The sequence below is a fragment of the Rhamphochromis sp. 'chilingali' genome (genome assembly GCF_963969265.1).
Source record: "Rhamphochromis sp. 'chilingali' genome assembly, chromosome: 3".
Taxonomy (NCBI): Eukaryota; Metazoa; Chordata; class Actinopteri; order Cichliformes; family Cichlidae; genus Rhamphochromis; species Rhamphochromis sp. 'chilingali'.
In genome coordinates, this window is record NC_137931.1 from 35,840,096 (window position 1) to 35,865,154 (window position 25,059).

General features: G+C 45.4%; 1 protein-coding gene across 3 annotated transcripts; it reads left to right on the top strand.

Moving 5' to 3' along the window:
- The first annotated feature begins 790 nt into the window (after positions 1 to 790).
- rgl1 (ral guanine nucleotide dissociation stimulator-like 1) lies at positions 791 to 23,225 on the top strand. Of its 3 annotated transcripts, none has more exons than XM_080877418.1 (18): positions 791 to 1,282; positions 15,044 to 15,154; positions 16,730 to 16,938; positions 17,036 to 17,110; positions 17,196 to 17,386; positions 17,813 to 17,937; positions 18,052 to 18,267; positions 18,348 to 18,451; positions 18,598 to 18,682; positions 18,817 to 18,906; positions 19,135 to 19,221; positions 19,422 to 19,454; positions 19,540 to 19,661; positions 19,953 to 20,042; positions 20,197 to 20,383; positions 21,152 to 21,397; positions 21,485 to 21,599; positions 21,844 to 23,225. In XM_080877418.1, the coding sequence occupies exons 1-18, from the start codon at positions 1,106 to 1,108 to the stop codon at positions 22,029 to 22,031; spliced, it is 2,451 nt and encodes an 816-aa protein (XP_080733544.1). In that variant the 5' UTR covers positions 791 to 1,105; the 3' UTR covers positions 22,032 to 23,225. The 3 variants fall into 3 exon arrangements, with proteins under 3 accessions (XP_080733544.1, XP_080733545.1, XP_080733546.1); XM_080877419.1 differs by lacking the exon at positions 791 to 1,282 and adding an exon at positions 12,853 to 13,063; XM_080877420.1 differs by lacking the exon at positions 791 to 1,282 and adding an exon at positions 13,253 to 14,160.
- Positions 23,226 to 25,059: the final 1,834 nt, after the last annotated feature.

The following is a 25,059-nucleotide window of genomic DNA, read 5'->3' on the forward strand; positions in this document are numbered from 1 at the left end:
TCAGACCTGTGTGTGTGTGTCTGTGTGTGTGTGACCGGATGCTTGTGTTTTTCTGATGGTTGTTTATTTACTCGAGAAAACGGATGCGATGTCTGACTTCATAGTGCACCTCGCTACTGTAGAAAGCAGCTTTCATCACACCTTGTTCAGTATTAACTGCTCAGGCTACAGTGTGTGTGTGTGTGTGTGTGTGTGTGTGTGTGTGTGTGTGTGTGTGTGTGTGTGTGTGTGTGTGTGTGTGAGAGAGCACTGCCTGGTCCCAGATAATCCTCCTCTCTGTGTTTTACACATGACTGCTTCTTATTCCCTTCCCACACACACACACACAAGCGCTCTCTCTCTCCCTCTGGCCATCATTGTTACACATTTATTATGGTTTGACCTTTGACCCCGCTGTCACGAATGCCAACAAGCTGCGCTGCTTATCGGAGAGTTAAATCAGTAACTTCATGAGGTTGTTCACACTTCAGCTGTAACATTTTATTAGACTTTAAGGACTTTTATAACCCAAAGACGAGAACATTAAGAAAGGAAGATTTTAAGCTTAGATTAAAACACGGTCATTTCTCAAAACTCTGAGGATTTATTGAGGAACCTTTGGAGAGTCCTCAGGACCAATATGTTAGACACACTTTAAGTCTCTATCTTCACTGTCCTTTTCTGCTTTTAGTGTGTAGTTTTCGTAGGAGGGGGGCAGGGCCACTAGGTCATAACTCCTCCCCTTTTAGCTCTGATGAATGTAAGGGGCAAGGAAAGAAAGAGAGAGAGAGACAATAGACTTTAATCACTCATGTGGCTGAGAGCTGTTGGCAAACGGAGTTCCTTGAGCGCTGAGAGGGGAGGAAAAAAACAGAAGAAACAGGAAGGGAGAAGACTGAGGTGGACAACTTGAGTGGGCATTTCTCATCAGTCACACCTCTGAGCTGAAGCCAAGACCAGTTTGCAACCTTACTGAGAAGAGAGGAGGGCAAATCTGACATAAGATCATCCTGAAGGAAACCCTTTACCTCGTCACAGTTCGTAAAGGCTGCAGACGCAGACGTTTCCATCCACCCTGCCGTCCAAGCTAGAGTATGATCTGCTATCCTCGTCACCCCTGTCGCTGATGCAGGCGATCAGCATGATCTCTCACTACCCTCTGGCCACCTTCCTACCCTGGCCTACAGGCTCCTACCATCACCACTACCCCGACCTGGACTGCACCTTACTACTGGAGGGGGAGGGAGGGGTTGCCCTGCAGAGGTACCAGCCTCGCTCCCCGGAGAGCAGCCCGCGACACTGGGTCAGTCAGAGAATAATCATATCTATCAACTCTTTTGTTTGCACGAAATCTATTTGTATTTCTGGGAAGCACAGACATTTCCAGTCTCCTTAAACAATCTGGCAGCTGCTGGCCTTCGTATGAAGGCCTTCTGTTGTTTGGGAATGTGTGAGGTGCTGAAGTATGTGTGTGTGTACGTGCTGTCAAATGCTGAGTTTTTGGAAATGTAAATGGAAAAGTTTGGGAGCCAGAGAAGAGAGAAAAAAACGACACTGAGAAAAGAAGCTTGGAATTATAAACATTAAAGATACGCACTGAGGAGCAAAGATACAGGTGATGTTTGCCACTTCTGTTTGTCGGATGGTGATCTTGAGAAAGTTGAGGAGAAGCATAGGGAAGGAAAATCTGCAGATGTTACACAGGGACAGCTAACATGTACACATCCTGCATCCAGCTGTCTACACAACAAAAACCACATGAAACACACCTTTAATTTTCTCCATATATTAATCCAAGAAATCGCTTGGTTAATGTTTTGCCGTCTGTCATATGATTCCTCTATTTGGCCTCTACTTGAGTAAGTTTTATGCAATAATCTGACAGCTCATAGTGAAATAACGCAAACACGACGGTAACCTTTGGTGACACAGACGGGTGTCCGGCTGACCTCTTATGAAACGCAGTAATTCTCATTCATTCGAACGACCCCTTACTGGTCGTTCTGTGAGTGTGTCTTGTCACACACACATACAGGAGCCATAATGTGTTGGATTTTGCTTTTGTTAAATTTATTCTTCTATTCAGCTCTATTTTTATTCATCTTTGGTGTTTCTCATTTCCCAAAACAGCATGACTGCCAGAAAATTAGCAGCGGCTTATTCCAGCTAAGCTGTGGCTATTTTTTTTGATGCACACACTTACTTGTGGTATTAATGCTGAAGTGAAAGTATGTTTGGTGTTTTCAGACAGCGCATAGGCACTTATTGGCTTGTAGAGGAGAGAAACTGAGGTCTGAAAACCAACCCGATGAAACGTCCTTTAATAAAAACAATAAGAGGAAGAAAGAATAAAATCTCCCAGAAGCCGGATTTTTTAACCTAAAATACATTTATTGCAAAATAACTGAAACTTAATAACTCCATGAGGATAAAGCACGAGCAGTGAAAACTTTGAAAAGCAGAGAGATGTGCAGACGTTTGAAAACGAAAACTCTGACAACTGAAAAAAATCTGGGTGTAAGAACAGAAACAGTATATTAAAGATCGACAAAGCCACCGCGATGACACCTACAAATTTAAAAGTGAATGTCGGGACTGTGAGGCTCAGTCTGAGAACCCGAGGATGCTATGTAAGCACATCAGATGCTGACTCCTCAGAGGGTTTCTGTCTGTTTCCTGCCTGTTTAAGAGTTTATGAAAAAAAAAGTACACAAGAGTTCAATCTAAGCTGCTAGGAAGATCACTGAGTGGTGGAGGGGCCAAACATTTGTTGCTACAGCATTCAACAAGTGCTGGAAACTGATCCAATGAGCAATTCAAAACCCATCACAGTCACTGGAGAAGAAATTCGTGGAAACATTTTTGCGAGTGTAAACAAACTGTATGAAATTACTCTTTTTGCTATCATGATTTCTTCTATTTAGTCCGATAAGATTTGGAAAGTGTAAAAAGAGCCATATGATTTCTTTTATTCCATTCGTGTGTGCAGAGAGCAGGCAGGAAGTCAGCTGACTCAGTTCGCAGGAATCTCTGCCATGCTTAGCGGAGAAGGATGCTAATTGTGTGTGGGCCCAGAATTGTACAGGGGTGGGTAACGTCGTTCTTTTAAAATTAGCGCAGCGTTCTCTTTCTTCTTCTCTTGAGCAAGTCCACATGTCTATGGGAGGCTGCATTAGCTGCTACACACTCAAATTCAATTTGAGTGTGTGCAGCGTTGGTTCTGCAGGTTTAGGTTTTGCAAAGGAAAAAGAACACGAGGAGGGAAACACACGGTTCTGCTGGATTCACTGTGATTGCTCTTTTATTGGTAAACTGAGCATCTAACACAGTGCAGTGATGTATTTGTAGTTATAATTCACATTCAGAGGAGACGAGTGTGACACAGTGGTGCCTGAAGACCATCCTCCTCAGTGCTTGTCTGACATCCTGGCTGTCATGTTGCCCCATCACACAGCGCTGTTTCCTGCGATTGTTTGAAGGGGTAAGGATGCTGGAGGTTAGCCCACAGACCTCCTCTGAATGCTCAGGTTACATACATCGGCTCTGCTGTCAGATGCTTATCTGTTTGACTGTTTTTACAGAGCTGCGATTGTCCACATGCTTGGAATAGTCTTTCCATAAAATTATGTAAGGTAAAGAAAAGTATTTGTGGTGCAGCTACTTGCAGCAACTCCAAGAAATTCCTTTTAGTCATGTAGGATAACCTGCACCGAGTGCTTCTATTCTTAGTTTGCTTTGTACCCAGTTACACATGGTTATGAAACCATATCAGTCATAAAGTTAGTGACTGCAGTACTCAGCCTGTTGCAGACAGCTGTCAGGTCCACAGTTCAAGTCAGAGATGAGGGAGGAGTGCTGAGGAGGCAGTCAGTATCAAAGGTTCACTGACAGTTAAACTTACGACTGGAATGTGCACATAAAAAAATGAACTCGATAATAAAATGCATGTTTTTTGTTACATAAAATTCAACATTGGAGGGTTAGTGGCAAGTAGGAATGAAGGACTCGATAGAAATGTTGTCTTCATTTTGTGGTCTGTAGTGTCCTTTGCACCCTCCTCTTACTCACTGATTAGGCAGTTTAATTAAGCAGCAGGCCCATCAATAAGAGCTCCGGCACTGGGAATATCAGCGGATGGCTTACAGTAACCTGCAGGGCAGTTCAATAACCTCAGCTGGCCATAAGCTGGAAACACAGAAGTGACTTTATACAGGAAAAACAAGAGCAGGCAGTTTTGATGATGCTGTGTTTTCCATTGAAAGAAAGGCAGAAAGCTGAGTTAGCGCTCCTGCTTCCTCTTTCTCGACTTCTTTGGAGAGAGAAGTGCACGTTTAGTGCTGATGCTCCGTGACGTCTCAGTATTTCCAGTCTTCCAGTTCTGCCTCTTACTTGTCATTTGTTTTGATGACTTGACAATGATTTCGACATTTAGGTGATTTGTTCGTCCGGATGAAACTAGTTTTTATGCCTTTTGACCTCTTTCTTTCTGAATTTACACAAAAACAGGACCATATCCTCTTCAGCAGCACAGTTCAGTAACTTTCTGACACTACACTGACTTCTCTTTTCTCCTAAATGCGGACCTCGGCCGCCGTTTTCAGTCAGTCAGCCACGACGAATGTTGTTTACACGTGCTGCGAGTCAAGTTGTCTAGTCGCCTGCAGCTCTGTAGAGGTCCGTATTGTTAACTTCGACCTAATTAAGTCACATAATAGGACTCGTGTGAAAAGTCAATACTAAAGGCATTGCTTCTGTCACCCAAATGTCCATCCCAGGGCAACAACACCCCAGGAGCAGCCTGCTCAACTGGGGCAGAAACTCATCACACCATATGGTAGCTGTAAGGGTGCATGGTGCTGACTGCTGTGCTAAAAGTGGGTTAATATGAGGCAGCACCGGCTTTCATTTAGTTTGTTTTCAATGCTTTGGCAGCGGTGTGTGTGAGCGGTGTGTGTGTGTGTGTGTGTGTGTGTGTGTGTGTGTGTGTGGGGACCAAAAATTGGAAGCTTACTATACTTGTGGGGACCAAAATCCTGGTCCCTACGAGTTTGAAAACATTTTTGAGACTCAAAATGTGGTTTTAGTGACAGGGTTACAATTGGGTTATAGTTAGATTTAGGGTTAGGGTCAGGAATAAATTTTTCATTGTTAGGTTTAAGGCAAGGGGCTAAGAAAATTACGTCAATTAGATGTCCCCACAAGATATGAATACCTGGCGTGTGTGTGTGTGTGTGTGTGTGTGTGTGTGTGTGTTAAACACACACAAAATTCTCTACTCCTTTTCCCGCTCAGGCAGGACATGCAGCATTAGCAGGACCCGTGACTGGGATCAAGCTGGCATTGTGTGTGTGTGTGTGTGCCCAGTTTTAGTAAAGCTGGGGCTTGTTGGTTTCCAGCTCTAATATGATTGGCCAGCACTCACAGATTTTATACCAGCAGATTACTGACTGCAATAACTGTGCTGACCTTACAGTGGATAATAAATAACATGAAAACTATATGCTAAGGAACCATGGTTTTCACAGTGTTCGCTCTCTGGCAGAGTAAACATATTGCTACATTTCGGTCAATGGTATAGTATCACCGGTGACGTGAATGCGCCGTTTCTGTGCCTCGGAGCAGCTAATGTTTGCTTTTTGTGCATCTCCTGCAGTTTCATTTCCTATGAAAAAACCCGTGGATGTGCATAATAATGCTCAGAATTAATCTGAGCAGCAGAAATGAAATGCAAGGAGTGTGTTTTTGTTGCTACGGGGAAGTGCATAAAAAACAAGTGGAAACAGCACGCTGCTGTCGTTTTGGTTTGTTGGCTGCTGCACTTTGGTGTGTTTGTGTTGCTTTGTTTTGCACACGTGATGCTTTCAGAGTCGCATGTATTATTGGCTGAGCAACAGATGGTCCTGCTCTCATTAGCAGAGGGTCAGACAGCCCAACCAAGCCAGTCCAGACCGATTCATTCAGGGCTTAGCAGGGCTTAGATCTGGGAGGGGGTGGTCACAGTTGGGGGCTACAGAGGGGAGGGTTTACCATGACTTGTCTTACTCTTTTAAACACAGAGACACCTGAAATCACCTTAGCAAGCATCGTGGTATCTGAGTCACCAGAAATCGGATTATCCAGCTTCTGTGTAACGGTCCAACTGAGCCCGTATGCAGGCTGAGAAAAACCATGTGCCCCCAAATTTTGCATTCGTTAAACATTATTTGGTAGCTTTGATGATAACAAGCCTGGACTGAAAAACAGTTTTAGCTGAAAGCTGTATTAGTTTGGTTTGTATGTGAAGTGTGGAGGAGGAGGTGGAGGAGGAGGTGTGGGGGGTCTCTTGTCTGCAGCTCTGGACTTTACTGGAAACTAATGATGTCACCCGTCCAGAGGCAGAGAGAGAAAGAGAGAGCTAGCTCAACAACAGCCGGGACAATAGATCTGAGGGGAGCAGAGACGTGACATCAGAGGAGGGGAGAGTGGGAAGGAGCGAGGAGAGGAGCGTTTAATGTGGCCGCCTGAACAAAGGCTGAGCTGAGTGAGGGAGAAACAGAAGAAAAGCTGCGTGCAGCTGTGTGTTTTCATGAGAGATGACCTGACAGTCTTTATGCCTATTATCTATTGTTTTTGCTGGATTCCCTGACCATCTCCTGCTGATGTGCCACATCATTAAAACCCCGTCACATGAACACATGTGCTGACTGGGGGCATTGCCACTGCTTCATTGCTCCTAAACGACCCATTTAAGCTGCTTTGATTCTGTCATTTCAGCTTTTTATGAAGTTATAGCAGATCATCCTGACCCATAAATCCAGCCCTCTTGTTTTTTTCCCTCTGCCCCGGGGTGACTTGAGCCTCTGCTGACTCTGGATAAACACAGCAGTTTATGAACTCTGCCCTCTGCTGGGAAGCATGCTTTGGAAACACAAACACAAACACAAACCCACCAACCACACACAAACACACAGTGAAAGGCAAGTGTGATTAAGTGACTGTGCGCGCAAAAGAGAAATGGACGACATTCTGAGCAACATCTGGTTCCGATGCAGTACCGGGAAAGATCCTCCCAAATTTTTGGACTTGACGCAGAGACTTTCCACGGCAGGATCACAGCTGATACTCCTCTCACTGCGATGAATCTCCTGTCTGCTGTTTACGCGGGAGAAAGAGAGGGACGTCTCTTTCCGGCCTACATGACGGAATGACTTTCTCTCTGCATGCCAGCATGAGCTGGTCCAGCTGTATCGCGCCTGTCTTTCCACAAGTGTGGATCTTCTCGGTTTCTGACTGTGCCGTGAACTCTTCCCCCGCCTGCCTCGGTCTCTCCCTCTCACAGCACAGATAGTGCCATTTCAAGTTAATCTCCAAAGTGTACTACACTTTCTCTGATACGTGACCTTCTTATCTAACGTGTAAACACAGAGACGTTGCACATGCCACCCAAGACCCTCCTAATTTTGTCCCCTGTGTGTTAGCGGTTTCTGTTTTTTCTGTGCTGACATTCCTAGCTGACGTGAGTCTCTCACGTAATCTGTTCATGTTAAGTACTAAATCACCTCCCGTCTCCTTTCCTATCCTTTCCTTTCCTCTCCTTTCCTTTATGACCATTCTCCAGGACAGAGTGGCTCCACAGCCAGTCAGGTATGAGGACACCAGCCTCGGTGGAGTCGAGAGGCTGGAGGCAGGAAGCGGGAGATTTCCTGGAATGTGCGTTTTTTCCCTGCTGTGGTGTAATAACAGTGCAAGCGGTGCTCCTCCTGTTTTTGTCCCCTCTCTGTCTCTGCTGTAGCTATTCTGACCAAGGAACAAAGGGAAGAGAGTACTCGGGAAGCCCAATAATGGCTGTAATCCATCATTCAAAAAATGGCCTTCCCTTGTCAAGGGCTTTCCTAAGTGTAATTACGTCATTAGTTTTTCAACAGAGCGGAAAACTTGGAATGAGGATTTGCCTGGACGACTGTGTCGGAGTTTAGTGTGCAGTGTTCAGACAGAGAAACATGATAAACTTTGGCTTTCTAGAGAGATGCATGAAGCTGAGTTAGATTTACGGAGCTGTGCACGCGTATACATGCAAGGATGGAAAAACATTTTTTTTATACAGTGTATAAAGACGTATTTACCCTGTAGCATTGTGTTACAGTATTGCACCTCTCCTCCACAGAATTTAATTCTGATTTACTATATTTAATAATGAATGAAGCAAATAAGATGCACCGCTGTGCACGATTAAAAGAACCTTTGTTTCATCCAACTATATTTTCCTAATATTATAACATATAAAACAAACGGTCTGTTTTGATCTACTCTGAGACATACTTCACATGATTGACTCTTTTCTGGACCATAATTTACAAAATGGACACAAATTAATAATATTTCAACCCAGCAGCTGACCAAGACCATAAACCAATCAGGACAGAGTTTACTGAGATCACGGGTCAGCTCAGTGTTTGATTGTTTTGCTTCTACAGTTGGACTTCTTTTTTGCAGACAGATGAGTCGCCCCCTGCTGGCCTTTCTAAAGATTGCAGCTCTACTTTCAGTCCTGGAAGTTCATCTTTTATTTACAGTCTGTGGTTCATGAATTAATTGAAAGTGTGATAAGCTTCATTTCATTCTTTAAAGTCAGCTGACCTGCTGGCTCGAATCTGGTGTACCTTCTTACAGAAGGTGGATTTTCCCAAATGTCAGGCTGTTTCCTCTTGGATTTGTCCTTCAGAGCTGGGATTGACTGAAACCAGAAGCAGCTCTGAATTTACTGAAATCTGCAGTCTAAATCTACTTTAGAGCTCAGAGCAGACTTTAATGGGCCCAATGGAAGCAAACTGAAAGATGAGCACGCTCATCGACTCGTCCATCAGACAGCAGCTGTCACGCTCATCAGACGTCTTGTTTACACTGAGGGATGACATCACTCCCACTGTGAGACCAACACTCCAATCCCCAAGGGGCTGAGCTAGAGGTCGTGTGGGGTCACAACCTTCCCACTGGCACTCTGGGCTTCCCAGAGTTCCTAAGACTGGGCCTGGGAACTGGACAGCAGCCAGATGTGCAGCACGATGAAGATTCAGCTAGAAGAAAAGCCAATCCTGTGCGGTTACCGCACATGGAGAACCACCAACTCAGTTGTACTCCTGGCAAAGCTGGGTGGAGCTACAGTGCAGTGCTGTGTGTGTGTCTGTGAGTGGGGTGCACCGTGGACGACAGTGGGAGCCAGTGACGAAGAGGGTGACGTTTGGGAGCCAGGGAGGTGGGTTGGGTGATTACGCATCTATACACAAAAAACACACAATTTTGAAAAGGGGACCACCACAGATCTACCTCCCACTGCTTCAGAAGACAGTTAGCATCATAAGGCTTCCAGTGTCCCCTCTGGATAAGGCCTTGTGACTATTGGATCACCAATTTAGCATTTTAGCGCATGTAAATGAGTCACAGGTGGCTCATTTTTTCATATTTGTTTACAATACACCAAAAGAGCCCTCACAACGCAGCCACTCGATTCACATCCTCCTGTTTATTCACAAAAGTGGGCTGTTTGAGTACGTGTGTAGACACAGTGGAACAGAGTTATCCATTCTCACACACTCGGCCTGTTCTCCTCTCCGGTTACTGACAATGCACAGTAGCGGTGACGCCATCTGAAGCCTTCCTTGTATTGTCCCACGCAGGGACTGCGAGGCTGCAGCTGCTTCATACAAGAAGGGCCTACAGTCCATCACTTCATCCTCTTAAACAACATCTGTATGTTAATGCATTATAGCAATAATCTTCATTTTAACTGCCCATATGGAAAGGAAATTGTAGTTTTATAGCTTTCTCCATTCTCCTGCAATGATTTGCTTATTAAAGTGTCCCATTTGACTAAGAATTATGACTCCAATTAGGATGAAAATGGGAAAATTGCCATTTGCATGGGTAATTCAAAGCATAAAGGAAAGTGTTTTCACTTTTTCTCCACATGGGTGGTGCTTATGTTCGTAATCGGACCGGTGAACTGTATCCATAAAGCTGGTGTGTTTCATCATCAACCAAAGAAAACCCTGAATGTGTTAGAGTACAGGATATCCACCCTGACTGCAACAAACCGCAAAAAACCCAAATCCACCATAACAGGTGTTTAAAAAATAAACTTTAAGTGAATTATTTATGGTCTTTGTTAGCAGTCGGCTGGATTACTGTAATGCGCTTTATATTAGGGTCAGTGCTTCATACTTTACTTATCTACAGAGGATGCAAACTGCTGCAGCTCATCTTTTAACTGTCACTTGAAAGTTTGAGCACATTTCCCTATTTTAGCTTCACTTCACTGGCTGCCCCTTCATTTTAGGATTCATTTTTTTTTAGGGCCAGGTAGGGGCACAGATTTGGAGAAGGGTGGCAGATTTAATTGGCAGATAATGTTTAAAAAAAAAATTCTACCAACCCTTAACCATAATTCAATAATCCTATAAACCTAATAACCAAATGCACTTTTAACTCTTATTAGAATGAGATTTTAACCACTACGGTGCAAAGTTTTTAGATACTGCGTTGATAAAGTACAAGAGATACAATCAGTGCTTTGTCAGTGTTTACTCAGCATTCAAGGACAGCAATATTTGCATAGTATTTTTACTGACATATACTGCACATATGTTTTGGGCAAAAACATTTTTGAATATTAAAATACGAACATTTGTAGCAAACAATTGACAAATTAGCCAATGCCAATGCAAAACTTTATCTGCCTGTTAAAAAAAGAAGATAATCTTCTCACAAACTGGTGTTTGATTTTGAAACAGGAAAAAAGTGGAGAAACAACTGAAAAGACTAATATTTGAATAAAACCTGAAAGCAAGTAAATACTTTCTATGCTGCCTCATGGTAAACTTTGGTAATATTGATGTATAAAGAACAGCACTGGCTGATGATGAAATACAGTCAGCTGGCATGGTGACACTGCCAGTATAACCTGCAGGGCTGGACTGGGACAGAAAATCGGGCATTTTGACTACAGACCGACCCACCAGGTATTAAAGCCATAAAGCCTTTGAATGAAAACAAACCCTGTTGTGACAGTGATGTACAGTCTTTTTGGTATATGTATGATTTCTATACATTTTACGTCAGATAAAAACTTTGGTTGTAAGATTTAGATAATTATTTAATAAAAGCTAGATATTTTAAATGAGAATAAGAAAGAAAAGTATTTCTTTGTGCCCCCTTTCCCTGTTAATGCCCTACCTGGCCCCCTGGCAAAACTTTGCTAGACCCGCCCCTGCACAGTTACCAGCTGTCAGCTACATAAAAAAGGATCCTGGTGGGTGGTCTTCACGTTTCCCTCTCACCAGATATCCAAACCGACATCATGACCAGCAGCTTTACAGCTGTGGCTCCAGCAAACATCAGCTGATACTAGAAATTAATATTAAATAAATTCTAACAACAGCCGATCAAACTTAAACGTGCTGCTGTTGTTTAGCGCAACATCTGCTGGTTTCGTCTTTCTGGCGCAAAGTGGGCGATAAACAAACAAGAGAGAAAAGCCGATCAGCTGATCATCGATCAGTTTCATGATTGAAGTAGCAACAGGAGAGGGAGGGGGAGAGAAGAGGCAGCTGTGCAGCGTAAAGACAGAATAAATCCAGCTTTGTGTCTTTTTCCATTCTAGCTGAAGTTCGGGACAAACTGCGTCTCTTCTCAGCTCAATACGAAACGTGTAATATTTTCTCTGATTGAGGGACCATTCCATTTTTTTAAGGAGCCGTTGGCAACTCTACTAACTAACCTTATGAATAAAATAAAGTTCACTATCAGTAACATCATAGCAACCGAACAGCTGTATAAAAACTCCAAGCTGGCTAGAACGCAGTATGAGTTATTGCAACTGACAGTAAAAAGTCAGCACAACGAAAATAAACTCCACCTAAACTTAGTTCATATCTGACCCAGATAGACTGCAGGTCATAACTTCTTACCTGAAGTTCAGTTCACCTTACACTCGGACTGGCGGCTGCCTCGGGGCTCTCCTCCTGCCTCCCCTTCCCTCATCCACCTGCTGCCTCTGTGGAAGCCCCGCCATAGCCACCACCAAACAACGGAGTTATTTCTACACATCGACCTGCATCTGGCCAATCCACCACCTCTCATTGTTCATGCCGTTACAAAAAAAATAAAAAATAAGTCAAATAAGCCCGATGGCCAGTCCAGCTATGTTAACCTGCAACCAAATCTGCAGCTCCATACAGCAATGTTACGACTTAGATTACATTTTATAACTCATAACTCTTATGTTAGCTGCCCTCTGTAGCATACTGTCTGAAATATTCCACGGATGCAATAATTCTTTAAGTGTTATTTTTTTCCTTGGTATTCTAATTTCGCCGAAGTTTACTAAACTCAACAAACTTAATATTACTTACCGGGACATTTATTCTGTCCTCATTTTCTTTCACCGAAAAATTGTTTCCTGCAGTGACGTCTTTCGTGCTTGGCTCTCCTACCTTTGCTAACGTGATGCACATAGCGCAGAAGCCGATGCTGCATTCACTTACACTCGGATATCTGAGCGTCACCGTGAAAACATAATCGGACATTTGATATTTGATTGAATTTTATTGTTTTGCCTTTGGGGTGGCACCTGGGGTGGCCAGTCTGGTTGGGGGGGTGGCCTGTGCCCCCCCAGGCCACCCCGCTGGACACGCCATTGCCAGGTTATACTACAAACACGTTATTATTGTTTTTTGAGTCAATGTTTTTATGAATTTCGGAGGAAGGACATTTATGCATGTGGAATATTTTGCACGCTCGAGTCCCAGCCCTGCGTGTGCGCTGATGTCAGTCTGATGGAAGTTGGAGAAAGAGCTCGGGGGAGGAGTTTAAATGGGGCTGCTGCGAGTGCAGGAAGGAGGAGTCTGCTCATTCAGCGGAGAGTCGAGCGCCTGTTGACAGAGGAGGGCTTGGAGTTTGGAAAAGAGCGCAGTGAACGTTTGCGGATCGCAGTTTATTTTGAAAGGAGCGCATCTTCTTGTGTACGTGCGGGAGAAACGTCGATCTCTGATGCTGACTTCAGATCATGAGAGAAGCGCTCACTATGAAGTTCGCCTGGAAAACTAAGATGGTAAAAATCCAAGCGCAGACTCGCAGTGTCTGTTGTTTGTGGTCAGAGTGGGGGGGTTAGAGTGGAAAAGGGGGTGAGTGTTTGTAGGCTTGGGAAAGTAGCGGATAACTGAGTGAGGGGGAGAGGGCGGGGGTGGTGGTGAGGGTTGTTTTTACTGCTGCGTAAAGATGTCGCGGTGAGCTCGAACCTGTACGTGGAGGAGTTCGGTTCAGTGGATAATGCTGAGAAATGTCCTCACCTGATGCTGTAGATCCAAACTTCTTCGTGGGTTTTTTATGGGCTCCACAGCAAAAAGCAGAGGGGGAGCAAAAGGCGAGGCCCCGGGGCCATCACAGCCCGTGCAGCTGGGTCCAGGCGAACAGATCAGCGCCACTCTCCTTATCTCCGTTATTCTTCCCAACCAGCTGATGGGCTGATGTGCAGATTAGAATTATTTGCAGAGAGAGAGTAATGTTTGTGCAGATTTTTGAAGGATCCCAGGTAGTGCGGTGTAAAGAGCTCACCTCCTGCTCTCTGAGAACTCCGTTTTTTGGATGCTTGGATAACATATTCACTTATGTTACTGGCTGCTTTCATTTGCATTTGCATTGGGAAAACAACAACAAAAAGCAAACTTGATACACAAAGAGAGTGTAGCTTTTTTTAAAAAAAAAAAAATCTGTCCACCTTTCAGAAAGCAGTCTGTGTGTGCAGACTGTGAACTCAGCAGCCCGGCCAGCCAGCACAGGGACCTCCCGCTATTGTTTTGGGAGTGTGTGGACTGCATGACTCATACACTGATGTATTTATCTGTCTCTGTGCCAGCCAGCGGGCAGCAGCCAAAAAAGAGAAAGGGAGAGAAACATGTTGCTGACCATAGGACAAGATGGAGAACAGCAGCATGGGACGGGCGTGCAGACATGTTTCAGATCCTCTGACTTGCAGTAACGCAGGCGCGTTGGCTGGTTTCATCTGTCAGAGTCGGTTAAAATCACATCTTTTTGTTTTTGGCTTTCTTTGAATATCTGCCCCTCACGTGTTTCTGTTCGAATCCAAACACTGCCGAGTAATGGCTGAGCGCCACTGGTCTCCAGGACTGACCATTGAACTTGCTAATGGTGAATTTGGCCCTTGATCTCTTTGCCGGCGGCCCGTCTGTGTGGACTTTATGGGGACGAGTAATCTTGGCGTCCGTTGCCTTTGTGTGAGGACTTGGCTGAGATTTTGCCTGTGTGCTGTTTATAGGCACCTTATCCTTCGATGGCTGTCCGCTCCTTCTGTTTTCGTCTCCGTCTCCATGTGTTGGTGTCTGAGCCGGCCTCGGCCTCTGTCTGGATGCGATATCTGAGCAGCAGTTTGGGGTTTTGATTCCTCTCTGCTCCCTCTGTTTGTTTATGCACTCTGCTGCCGTCATTGATTTACAACCAGCAGCAGACGCAGCGCTTTCGACTCGGTGGATCCTTTTAGTCTCGGTGTGGTTGCGACACTGATTTGTAATCAAGCGCCGCCGACTTGTAGAAGCAGACAAACCGACAAACTCATATGTTCATAGGGGGGGGGGAAGCAATGTAAATATTACTGTGGAGGTGTTTATTCTGGACTTGGCCCATTCTGGCTCTTATCTACAACTTGGGTGAGCTCGGGTAAAGCTGTCCAGCTCTGACTTCAGCTCCAGAGACACCAAGACATCATGAAAGACATGGATTGGGAATAAAAGAGGGAGTAGAGACAGAGAGGAGGAGGGAGGGAGGCCTGGCAGGCTGCAGGGATGGGGGTTGGGGAGTTGGTCATTCTTGATGTTTTACTGCACTTCACTTCTTCTTCTTAGTTTTTTAAGCACTGGAGTTGTTTGTGTGTGCGTTTTTCCGTTCCCTCTAATTTTCTCATACACAAAAATCATTTTCCTTTCTTGTTAAACTACTGAAGTTAGACTTGTGTTGGTCAGCTCTGCAGCGCGTCTGTCTCGATCTTTCTAATATTTCCACCGATATCTTCTTTCAGAGCTCAGTGCAGGACTGGGGGGAGGAAGTAGAGGACGGAGCAGTCTACAACGTGACGCTGAAGAGGGTCCAGATTCAGCAGGCGGCCAACAAGGGAGCGAGATGGCTGGGGGTGAGTAGGCCCTGACGAGGAGCTGAGCTCCAAACCTTCAAACGTTAAAAGTTCAGACTCCTTTCTGCACTCTCAGCTGCTGTAGAGGGAAAAAAGTGAATGTTTTTAAAGCAAACAATGTCCGGATTAGATTTTATCGTGTCCAGATGGCTTTTTTTGTTTAAGGCAGTCCAGTTATCTGTGTTCAGACTGCTGACCTTAAAAATGGCAAACCTAATCTGTATTGTCTTCTCTCGGGGCATTGTGCTCTACCGAGGCTCCTATTGTTTTAACGTTTGAGCTATAAATCTCCCAGTGGAGACAACACCTTTGAGCTGCCTGCTGAAAACGAACAGCTTCACCAGAGCTGGACCGTTTAGCCAAAGCATGTGATTTCCTGACTTTCCGAGCTGCCAACAAAGCCAGCACGTTCCCCTGTTTTGCAGAATGCTGGTGTGACATAGTTTCCCACAGTTGTGCATTTTTTCAGTGAATATAAGGCATTGCCGTTTCCCCCACAGAGCTGTTTATGTATCCGTAATAAGATGTTATGCAGTGCATCATTATACTGCACAGACGGGGCAATTAGGAGCATTGTTTCTCTTAGTTTCATAGTTTCTCTGGTGAGTTTTCCCAGAAAATGCTAAAGGATCTTCAGGATATTGTGTTTGTTAGCTTCTTTGGAACTGTGTGGCTGACATAAGGGATGAGAGCTGGCGCATAAAGAAGAATCTGATATCTGCTGCGAGCCTCCAACACTGCCTGGATGTATTGACAGTGGTGTAAGCCCAATTAGAGCTGATTAAAACAACATGGGTGTTTTGTGCAGAACAAAGAGCGAGCTCCCAATGAGATGAGTATATTTACTATAAACAGTCAGCTGTACGAGAACAAAAGCAGCTCCAGTCTGCACAGTTTGAGGCGTGTGTGTGTGTGTGTGTGCGTGTGTGTGTGCAGTTGTGCTCATTGTGGCGGTGCCGTGGATCGCCTCGGACAGATAAATAATCAGACTTTTTGTGTGCTCCGTGCTGTTATCGGAGGGGAGAAGTCGACTGTGCCGCCATCCTCCTCTCTGTCTGGAGGGATGGTGGAGGAGGGGCTTCGCTGTGATTAAAAGCAGATTGGAGCGTTTCCTGTTGTAGCGTGCTAACTTCACCAAGGTCTCTCTCTCTCTCTGGGTCTTGTGCCACCCCTTACTCTCTCTTCTCTCTCTCCCCTGCTGTTTTGCAACCACCCGTTCTGTTTTCCCTGTAGACACAATAGTCGGACACATCTGGAGAAATCCAAATTAAATATAGGTCACCGTACTGTTTCCTTCATCCCCCTGATGTTTCGAGCCCTCGTTGTTTGTTTCCATTTCTTTCAGAGTTCCTCTCGACCCTTTACTTAAATGTATTAAATGCATTACAAGCACCAGCCAACTGCAGAAATGCAACAGTTTAAAAATGTATAAGGCAGATGGGTGACAAGTTAAAGAAACATTTGTGGATTTGTTATGAATCACTGTGTCCCTGCGGTAGACTTACCCACGGCTGTAGAATAGGTTTCTGGTGGTTTTTGCTTAAATTTGTCATAATTCGCATGTTTCTTGTTTAGGCGGAAGGGGATCGCCTGCCTCCTGGCCACACGGTGAGCCAGCTGGAGACCTGCAAAATCCGAAGTATCCGTGCTGGAACGCTGGAGCGACTGGTGGAGACTTTGCTCACGGCGTTCGGAGACAACGACCTCACCTACACGTCCATCTTCCTCTCCACCTACAGAGCCTTCGCGTGCACGCAAACCGTACTGCAGCAGCTGCTCGACAAGTAGGCTGAAATGACACGATCCGAACTGAAAAATAATACTCTGCCTGTTTGTTGTGGCGATTTTTAAAACGCGTCGTCTTCTTATTTTCTGTGACAGATATGGAAGCATGGAAGAAAACGAGCAAGGCGCTGACAGATGCCACAGCTCTGAAACCACCGGCGCCATCAGAAAGTGAGCTGCAGTGTGACGTGCGCATCAGTGTTCCCGCTCACCTGGATTTCCACCTCTCTAAAAGGTTTCCCGGCTCTCTCCACAGCACCTTGGCTTCGATCCTGCGTGCCTGGCTCGATCAGTGTCCCGAAGACTTCCAGGAGCCTCCAGATTACCCCTGTCTCCACAGGGTGATGGACTACCTGCGTAAGGTTCTGCCAGGCTCAGAGGCTCTCAGAAAGGCAGAGGGTCTGCTGGAACAGCTGCAGGCTCAGGCCGGCATGGATGACACTGATGGTACTGCTATTTTCTTTTTATTTATTTATCTTTTTAAGCTTTGCATGACTCACAATTTTAAAATTCCTTCTTTACCTTGTGCTGGGCCTTCAAGCAGCACAAGCTGCCTTTAAGCTAACTTCCCTCTGATTGGCTACCCCTCACAAACAGAGGATTTGAAGAGCACTTGGGTGGGGTGGAGTTCATATTATGAGTATTGCCTCTCTGTGATATCATGCAGATGATGCTGACGTCAGTATTGTAAACTTTGACCATATTTAACGAGGATTCAGTGTTTACGCTGAGAACGGCTCACATCACTGCCTCCTGTATTCATGGGAAAAAGCATAGCAGGTCTCCTTTAAAATGTCTTCCTCCGACGCTGAGAAACGATGCGTTATCTTAGATGTGTCGTTTATTTCCTGTGCCTGTTTTGTTTATTTTCAGCTGGTTTCCACAGCAACCATTCATATAGCCTGGGGGAAGAGGATGAAGCGGAGATTGAGGTCCAGGAGGACTTCCTGTCGTTTGACGCCGACCTGGTGGCCGAGCAGCTGACCTACATGGATGCGGTAAGTGGAGGGAAATGATGTGGAAACAGGAGGGAAAGGTTACATCCCGTTTCTTCTGCGTCGCCTCACTAACATCGTACTCTTTGGGGGGGGCTTTTCTTGGTGGTGCTTTAGGTGCTGTTCAAAAAGGTCGTACCCCATCATTGTCTGGGCTCTGTCTGGTCTCAGAGGGACAAGAAGGACAACAAGCACAGCGCTCCCACCATCCGTGCCACCATTACGCAGTTCAATGCTGTCGCGGCCTGCGTGGTCAACACAGTGCTGAAGCACAGACAGCTCAGGCCTCACGTCAGAGCACGGGTCATCCAGCGCTGGATAGACATCGCGCAGGTCGGCCGAAGAGACAGATTCGCTCACGAACGCTTGGAATCAGTAAGAATGTTATCTGACTTGTGATCGTCTTTTAACAGGAGTGCAGAATACGGAAGAACTTCTCATCTCTGCGAGCCATTGTGTCGGCACTTCAGTCCAACCCTCTGTACAGACTGAAGAGAGTGTGGGCCTGCGTGCACAAGTAAGCCTCCGAACTCTCGTCTCTGCAGATGATCTCAGCTGGTTTTGATAGTAACGAGATCTCGCAGATCCTTCGGTGTGTTTTGCACGCGTGTTTTCCTGCCATGTCACATCACGTTAGCTGACGCGAATCTGCGCTTGTTGCAGAGACAGCGTGCAGACATTCGAGGAGCTCTCCGACATTTTCTCGGACCATAACAACTACCTGACCAGCAGAGAGCTACTGATGAGGGTGAGTGTGTTCATTTCATATCTGATCCAGTTTAGGAATGCTTAGTAACCATCTGTTACTCGAAATCCCAAAATTGCTTGTTCGCCGCATGGTTGGAACCAGAATTGGAGCCATTTTTTTTGTTTGCCCCACAGGAAGGCACGTCAAAGTTTGCCAGTCTCGAGAGCTGTGCCAAAGAGCACCAGAAACGCACCCACAAGAGGCTCCAGCTGCAGAAGGAAATGGTAAGACAAATGCCGGCTGACAACGAGCTTTAGAAACAAACGCCAAACAAAGCGGTGTACTCTACACTAACTGCTAGCCTGTGCAGATCGTGAAGCCACACAGCTCTGCTTACTCCACGTGCCACGCTCCCATTGTTATTATCATCGCCATCTGCAGAGAACAAAGTGTAAATAAAGATGTGACTTTACTGCAACATCCCACGGAATAATCGAACCGTTCCTCCACAGGGAGCGATGCAGGGAACGATACCGTACCTGGGGACTTTCCTCACCGACCTGACCATGCTGGATACGGCCCTGCCTGACCTAGTGGAGGTAAGAGCACCTGCTGATCGTGTGTGCGAGTGTTTGAACATTTGAAAGTCTATCTGTCAGAAATGGGCCTAAGTTTCCATAAGTGCGTGAGGAATTTTGTCGGTGCGTTTGTGGAGCTGTCCGCCGAACGCTGTTTGCGTAAGCGGTCGCTGGCGCGTGATGTCTCGGCTCTGACGGCGTGCTCTTTGTGTCTTCTGCAGGGTGGTCTGATCAACTTTGAGAAGAGACGCAGGGTGAGTCTTTAGTCTGCCTCCTTTGACGTGATTACAGTTACTCACGTGGTGTTTACTCTGAGCAACCTTCTTTGTGCCTCTGCAGGAGTTTGAGGTGATCGCTCAGATCAAGCTGCTCCAGTCGGCCTGTAACAGCTACTGTCTGACTGCAGACCCAGCTTTCCTGCGCTGGTTTAAGGGCCAGCCTCAGCTCAGCGAGGAGGAAAGGTACACTCTACTCTGAATACCTTTTTTATTTTCATTGCACCGTTATCCATGTGATAATAAGCAAATTAGTGCATGAGTCATGGTCTGCTGGATCCATTCCCCCACAAATACACCAGAGCAGCTTTGTTCTGTCTTTTCTTATCGTCTCTCCCTGCTGATTTAGTCATTTCTTTAGTTCCTACTGATCTGTTCTACATGTTGTTTTGCTCTCTGAGCGCTTTTTTTTGTCTCACTGCTATTCTTGAAACCACCATCCGCTTGAAGGTTCACTGTTAATACTCTTTCTTGCAGCTATGCCTTGTCTTGTGAGATTGAAGGTCTCGGTGACAGCAGTCCGACTTTAACCAAACCTCGGAAAAGCATGGTGAAGAGGCTCAGCTTGTAAGTGCATTAAGAAAGGAGACATTTTTCGAAGCTAATAAAGACGAGTGCTGTTTTTAAATTTGAAGTGAAGTCCAGAGTAGAATGAGGAAATGAAACTGCAGGGACTTTTTAATGTTTTATCATCTAACAGCTCGCTTCATTTTCTGTTCAGGCTTTTTCTTGGAACAGACAGTAATTCGGCCAGTTCTCCAGTCAGAGAGACGCCACGCTCGCCCCCTACTGGCAGCTCCGGAGAGAGCATGGACTCGGTCAGCGTGTCCTCCAGTGACTCCGGCAGTCCGTCGGACAGCGATGGACTCGCCACCCCGACTCACACCTCCGACTCCCAGCAAAACAAGGTGGGTGACAAAGCCACTGGGAGGAAGTGCTGTGCACTTAAAAAAAAGTACACAACTTTATTAAAAACGAGTCAATTCCATTTAAATTTTTTATTGGATTAACATTTTTACACATATAAAGTTGCACATGAGAATTAACAAATGTTCTAATTTTTGAGCATTCACTGGCCACTTCATTAAGTATGCATTTTCCTTCAGAACTGGTGCAGTTCTTCATGGCACAGATTCAACACGGTGCTGGAAACATTATTCAGATTTTGTTCCGCGTTGATATGAACGCGCAGTTCATCACACAGCTGCTGCATCCGTGACTCTCCCGTTCCCTCGCGCCCTAATTCTGACCCTGTATGAACTGTAGCCTCAGTCTCCTGTTCTTAGCGGACAGGATTGGCGCAAGTGTGGTCTTCTGCTGCTGTAGCCCATCTGCTACAACAAGCATGGACCTATTGTGTATTCAGAGATGCTCTTCCGCAGACCTTGGCTGTAATGATGGTTGTGTGGGAAAGTCCCAGCAGATCAGATATTTCTGAAATATTGAGAGCAGTGTGTCTGGCACCTGCAACCACGCCACAGTCAAAGTCTCTTTGATTGGACGGTTAAATAGGTGTAATGAGCCAAGTGGCCGGCCAGCGTATAAGCTACATTTAACTCTTTTGACACAAGATGCAAAATGAAGTAAATGTTGGAGTTGTGTCAGATGATAATGAATCTTAATAATAATTTTAATGAAAAATGAAAATAATTGTTGTTTTTCATCGTGACCCCCAGCTATCAGAATCATCCTCCTGCACTTCACTCCACTCTATGGACACAAACTCCTCCACAGCCAGCGTCTCCGTGATTCCTACATCTCCCTCCTTCCCCGGGCCTTCCTGTATGCACCGACGCTCCATCTCCCTCACACCCCTGTCTTCCCCGAGTCAGACTCTCGCCTATAACACCCAGGCCCAGGACGCCTGCATCATAAGAGTCAGTCTGGAACACGGCAACGGAAATCTGTACAAGAGCATACTGGTGAATAAGTACTGACGCTTCTGCTAAAGATTTACATTTTCACAGTTTATGTTAAAGCTAACTTAATCTAATCTGTCCCACAAACAGCTGACCAATCAGGATAAGACCCCAGCTGTAATCGCTAGAGCAATGGCAAAGCACAACCTGGAGGTGGAGCCGGAGGAAGGATACGAGCTGGTGCAGGTCATCTCGGAGGAGAGAGGTAAAACATCGACTTTAAAATCTTTGGGAACCGTAAGCTAACCGTAAGCTAACATTGCTCGCTAGCAGTAGTCATATAAAAACTCAATTCTTTAAGATTTGCACGTCAGAATTTTAATTTATTTTTTCCACTAATCAGCTGTTTTCAGGCTTTGTGAACCACACTGCCCTCTGTACTGGTGTGAAGATGGTATCACTGGTTGTAAAATTTACCCGGTTCTTATCCTGCTCTTAATTTCTTTCAGAACTGGTGATTCCAGACAACGCTAACGTTTTTTACGCCATGAACACGTCGGCAAACTTTGACTTCCTGCTGCGGGTGCGGGGCTCGGCAGGCCGGCCCGTGCAGCTGCGTAGCCGATGTAGTTCCACGCTCCCGCGGACCCAGCACCGCTCGAGCCTCTCGCTTAGACTTAGCAAAGTCACGTTGTGACCCTGCCGTGTCACCACTAACCCAGGGCGAGACACGACGGAGGGTGGACATATAATTGGATGAGGAGCTCTCTGGGATCCAGGGTGGAACCCTCCGGGCTTTCAGACTTTCCCTCTCATCCCGAACTGTGCCATTCCTCGCCCAGCCTTAACGTGAACCTTGGATGTGGATTAAACTGCTAATGCCTGTGACAGAGTGAAACAGTGACCCCAAGTGGCCTGAACTCTTTACTACAACAGATATTTTTTGCACATGTATTCGGAGCACCAACCTCCTGACCTCCAACAGTATTCTGATATTGAATGAACTCCTTTATGTCTTGTGACGTACATGTAGCTCAAGCTTTACCTTTCTCCTAATACAAGAGTGCTGAATGCAGAGACAGAAGATGGAGCAGTGAAAGAATGAATGAATGGACCTCTAACAGTATTCTGAATGATATTAATAATTGACAGAAGCTGTGATGCCTTTGGTTTCTCTTGTCAGACAGCTACGTGTGTGTGTTCTTCTCCATATTGTGAGCTGTGTGACGAATGCATCATTTTGTGCATTCTGATTGGTTCCAGTACTTGGTTTTATCAAGTCCTCTGCAAATGCTGAATTGCCTTACCTGCCCAATGTTTTGGGTGTAAAGAGTGTTTGAGCTTCTTTCTAATCTAGAGAGACTCTCAGATCTACAAAAAACCCGAGTTGTACAAGAACAAAAAGGATAAAGCGGAGTATCGTACTGAAATGGAAAGTATTTGTACCTCTTTGCCCTTCATTATATGAACTACAGAGTTGCACTTGACAGTTGGTAGCAGATGCCAATGGGATGTGAATATGGGAGAGCGTGCAAACTGCCGCGTGAAGTAGTTTGCTCCCTCTTCACTAAATGAGTTTCTTTTTTGTAATTTTGTTGCTTTTTCTATGCTTTTTGTAACACAGTTCAAGCCACACATGTATACCAGACTGGAGCATTGCTAACATACATGCTAATTGTGTCAGAGTGTCATAAATCTGGCGGGATACTTCATTTCATTTAACGCCGTAAACGCCCATCTGTTTGTCTGTTTCAACACATGTCAGAAGCCTTCACACTTTCACTCCACCGCAGATAAAAACTGAACGTCACGTGAAAATGTTCCCATTAATTCAGCCTCGGTGTTTGTTCTCCACTGCCAAAGACTCTGAATAAATAAATTATTATCACTATTCTGACTCATTGCCTGTCGTGTTTAATGACTTTATTATCCGTAAGGCCTAAGGAAGCTTCGCGTCTGTATTTTTACCCTTGTGCAGTGGCAGATCACGTGCTCCGCACTGTTAGGACTGACATTGCTGCTCTGGACTGAACCCAACTCATTCTGCTGAGTGGGAAACGTTTGTGCTGACTTGAATGCAGCAGTCATGACCTTCCTTCCTTGGTTATACAATTTGTTTTTTAGGAATTCAAACACGAACGTGTGACATCCACAGGTTTTACTGTAAAACAGGACACGGCAGAAGCAAATGAGATTCCCCTTCTTTAAAAACACTAGATTTTACATTCTAAACATTATCACAGACATTAATAGGTTGTCCCTGTGTGATGTGCTGGTTAAGTTGCTGGTGGGTGTGCTTGGTTGTTTCAAGGACTCGTTCAGCTGACAGCCTAACAACTGCCAATAAAAGAATTTCATTTTAATTCAAACATGAAATGATGAAAAGAACTAAAAAGCAGAGACTAGTCTACTTTTTCAAAGCAGTCACCATGTAAGAGGCAATACAAAATGAAACGAACAGTTAAAAGTATGTGTGGGTGGGTGGGTGTGCTTATGAGGACCAATGTAGTGTTAGACCCTGTGATTGAGGGTCATCACTTCACCTTCAAAGGCCTGTTTCGGGGTTAAGGATAGAGTTTAGGATTCAGGTTAGAGCGGGAATTTGTGCTCGATTAGTTTGAGGTCGACAGCTACAGAATAAACCGGGAAGACGTGTTTGTGAGAAGTGTTGCTGGGGTTTTATGCTACCCTCATGGAGTTTCATTTTGACAGATTAGTCAGAAACATGTTGGCGCTCCTCCAGTTCCTCTCACACAGAGGAGCAGATACCGGTCCTTCTGTGACAGACGCTCACAGCAAACCTTGGTGTGAAGACACGCATGGATGTACCTTTCTGAGACCATCTCTTCCTGCCAGTATCGAAAAGGACACCAACAAAAAGCAAAACCTGAGAAAAACGAGTAGGGAGGAAGAAGAATCATCTAGAGACCCTGTCGTCTGTTTCATTTGCACCAAAGCAGCTGAACAGAACTCGCAGTGGTTTGTGCTTTCTAACCGGACAGACTGGGAACCTGAACTTTAACTGGCTTTGTGTTGTCATGAATAGTGTTATTTGCACTCAAAAGACACGAGTCTGCGAATTTACCTCAACATTCTCCGCCTACTGTAAGTCTCGGCGGGCTCAGCTAACAGGTGCAGCATCAGTGCACCATCGTTAATGTTCACATATGTGTTTGAACTTTTGTGCTATTTTAAATGTCATGTGAGTGAATGTTATTTATTCTCCTGAAGCTGATAAAGTATTCACATGGTGGAGTTATTCTGTACTTCGACTCATGCTCGCTCTCCTTTTTCAGTCTAAATCTTGACAACAATCCTCAGGTTAGGAACACTTAAAGGCAGATTAATAAGTGCTGTTAAGCTTCAGCTTTGTGTGCTTCAGTGTTAGAGGTCTTCCTCTGCTCTTGCAGGACGCACTAACATTGCCGTACACAGAGGGACGCATTACTGCAGCTGTTGTTAATCCGTACGAGCCTCTGAGTGACACGCTGTAGTTTATGTGGTCCACTGAAAACAGCTGGCAAGTGTGTGTGTGTTCAGGGGGAGCAGCTTAAGATCCATCTGTCTCCGTTTCTCCACAGGTCAACACGGTAGCAGGCAGCGAGGGGAGGCTGGGACAGACCCGAGTCCTTGTACTGCTTTAATTAAAACACGATTTGAGCCTCTGCTGGCTCAGAATCTAACAAGCGTCCAACACATCAGCCAAAGAAGACAACACCAGGCAA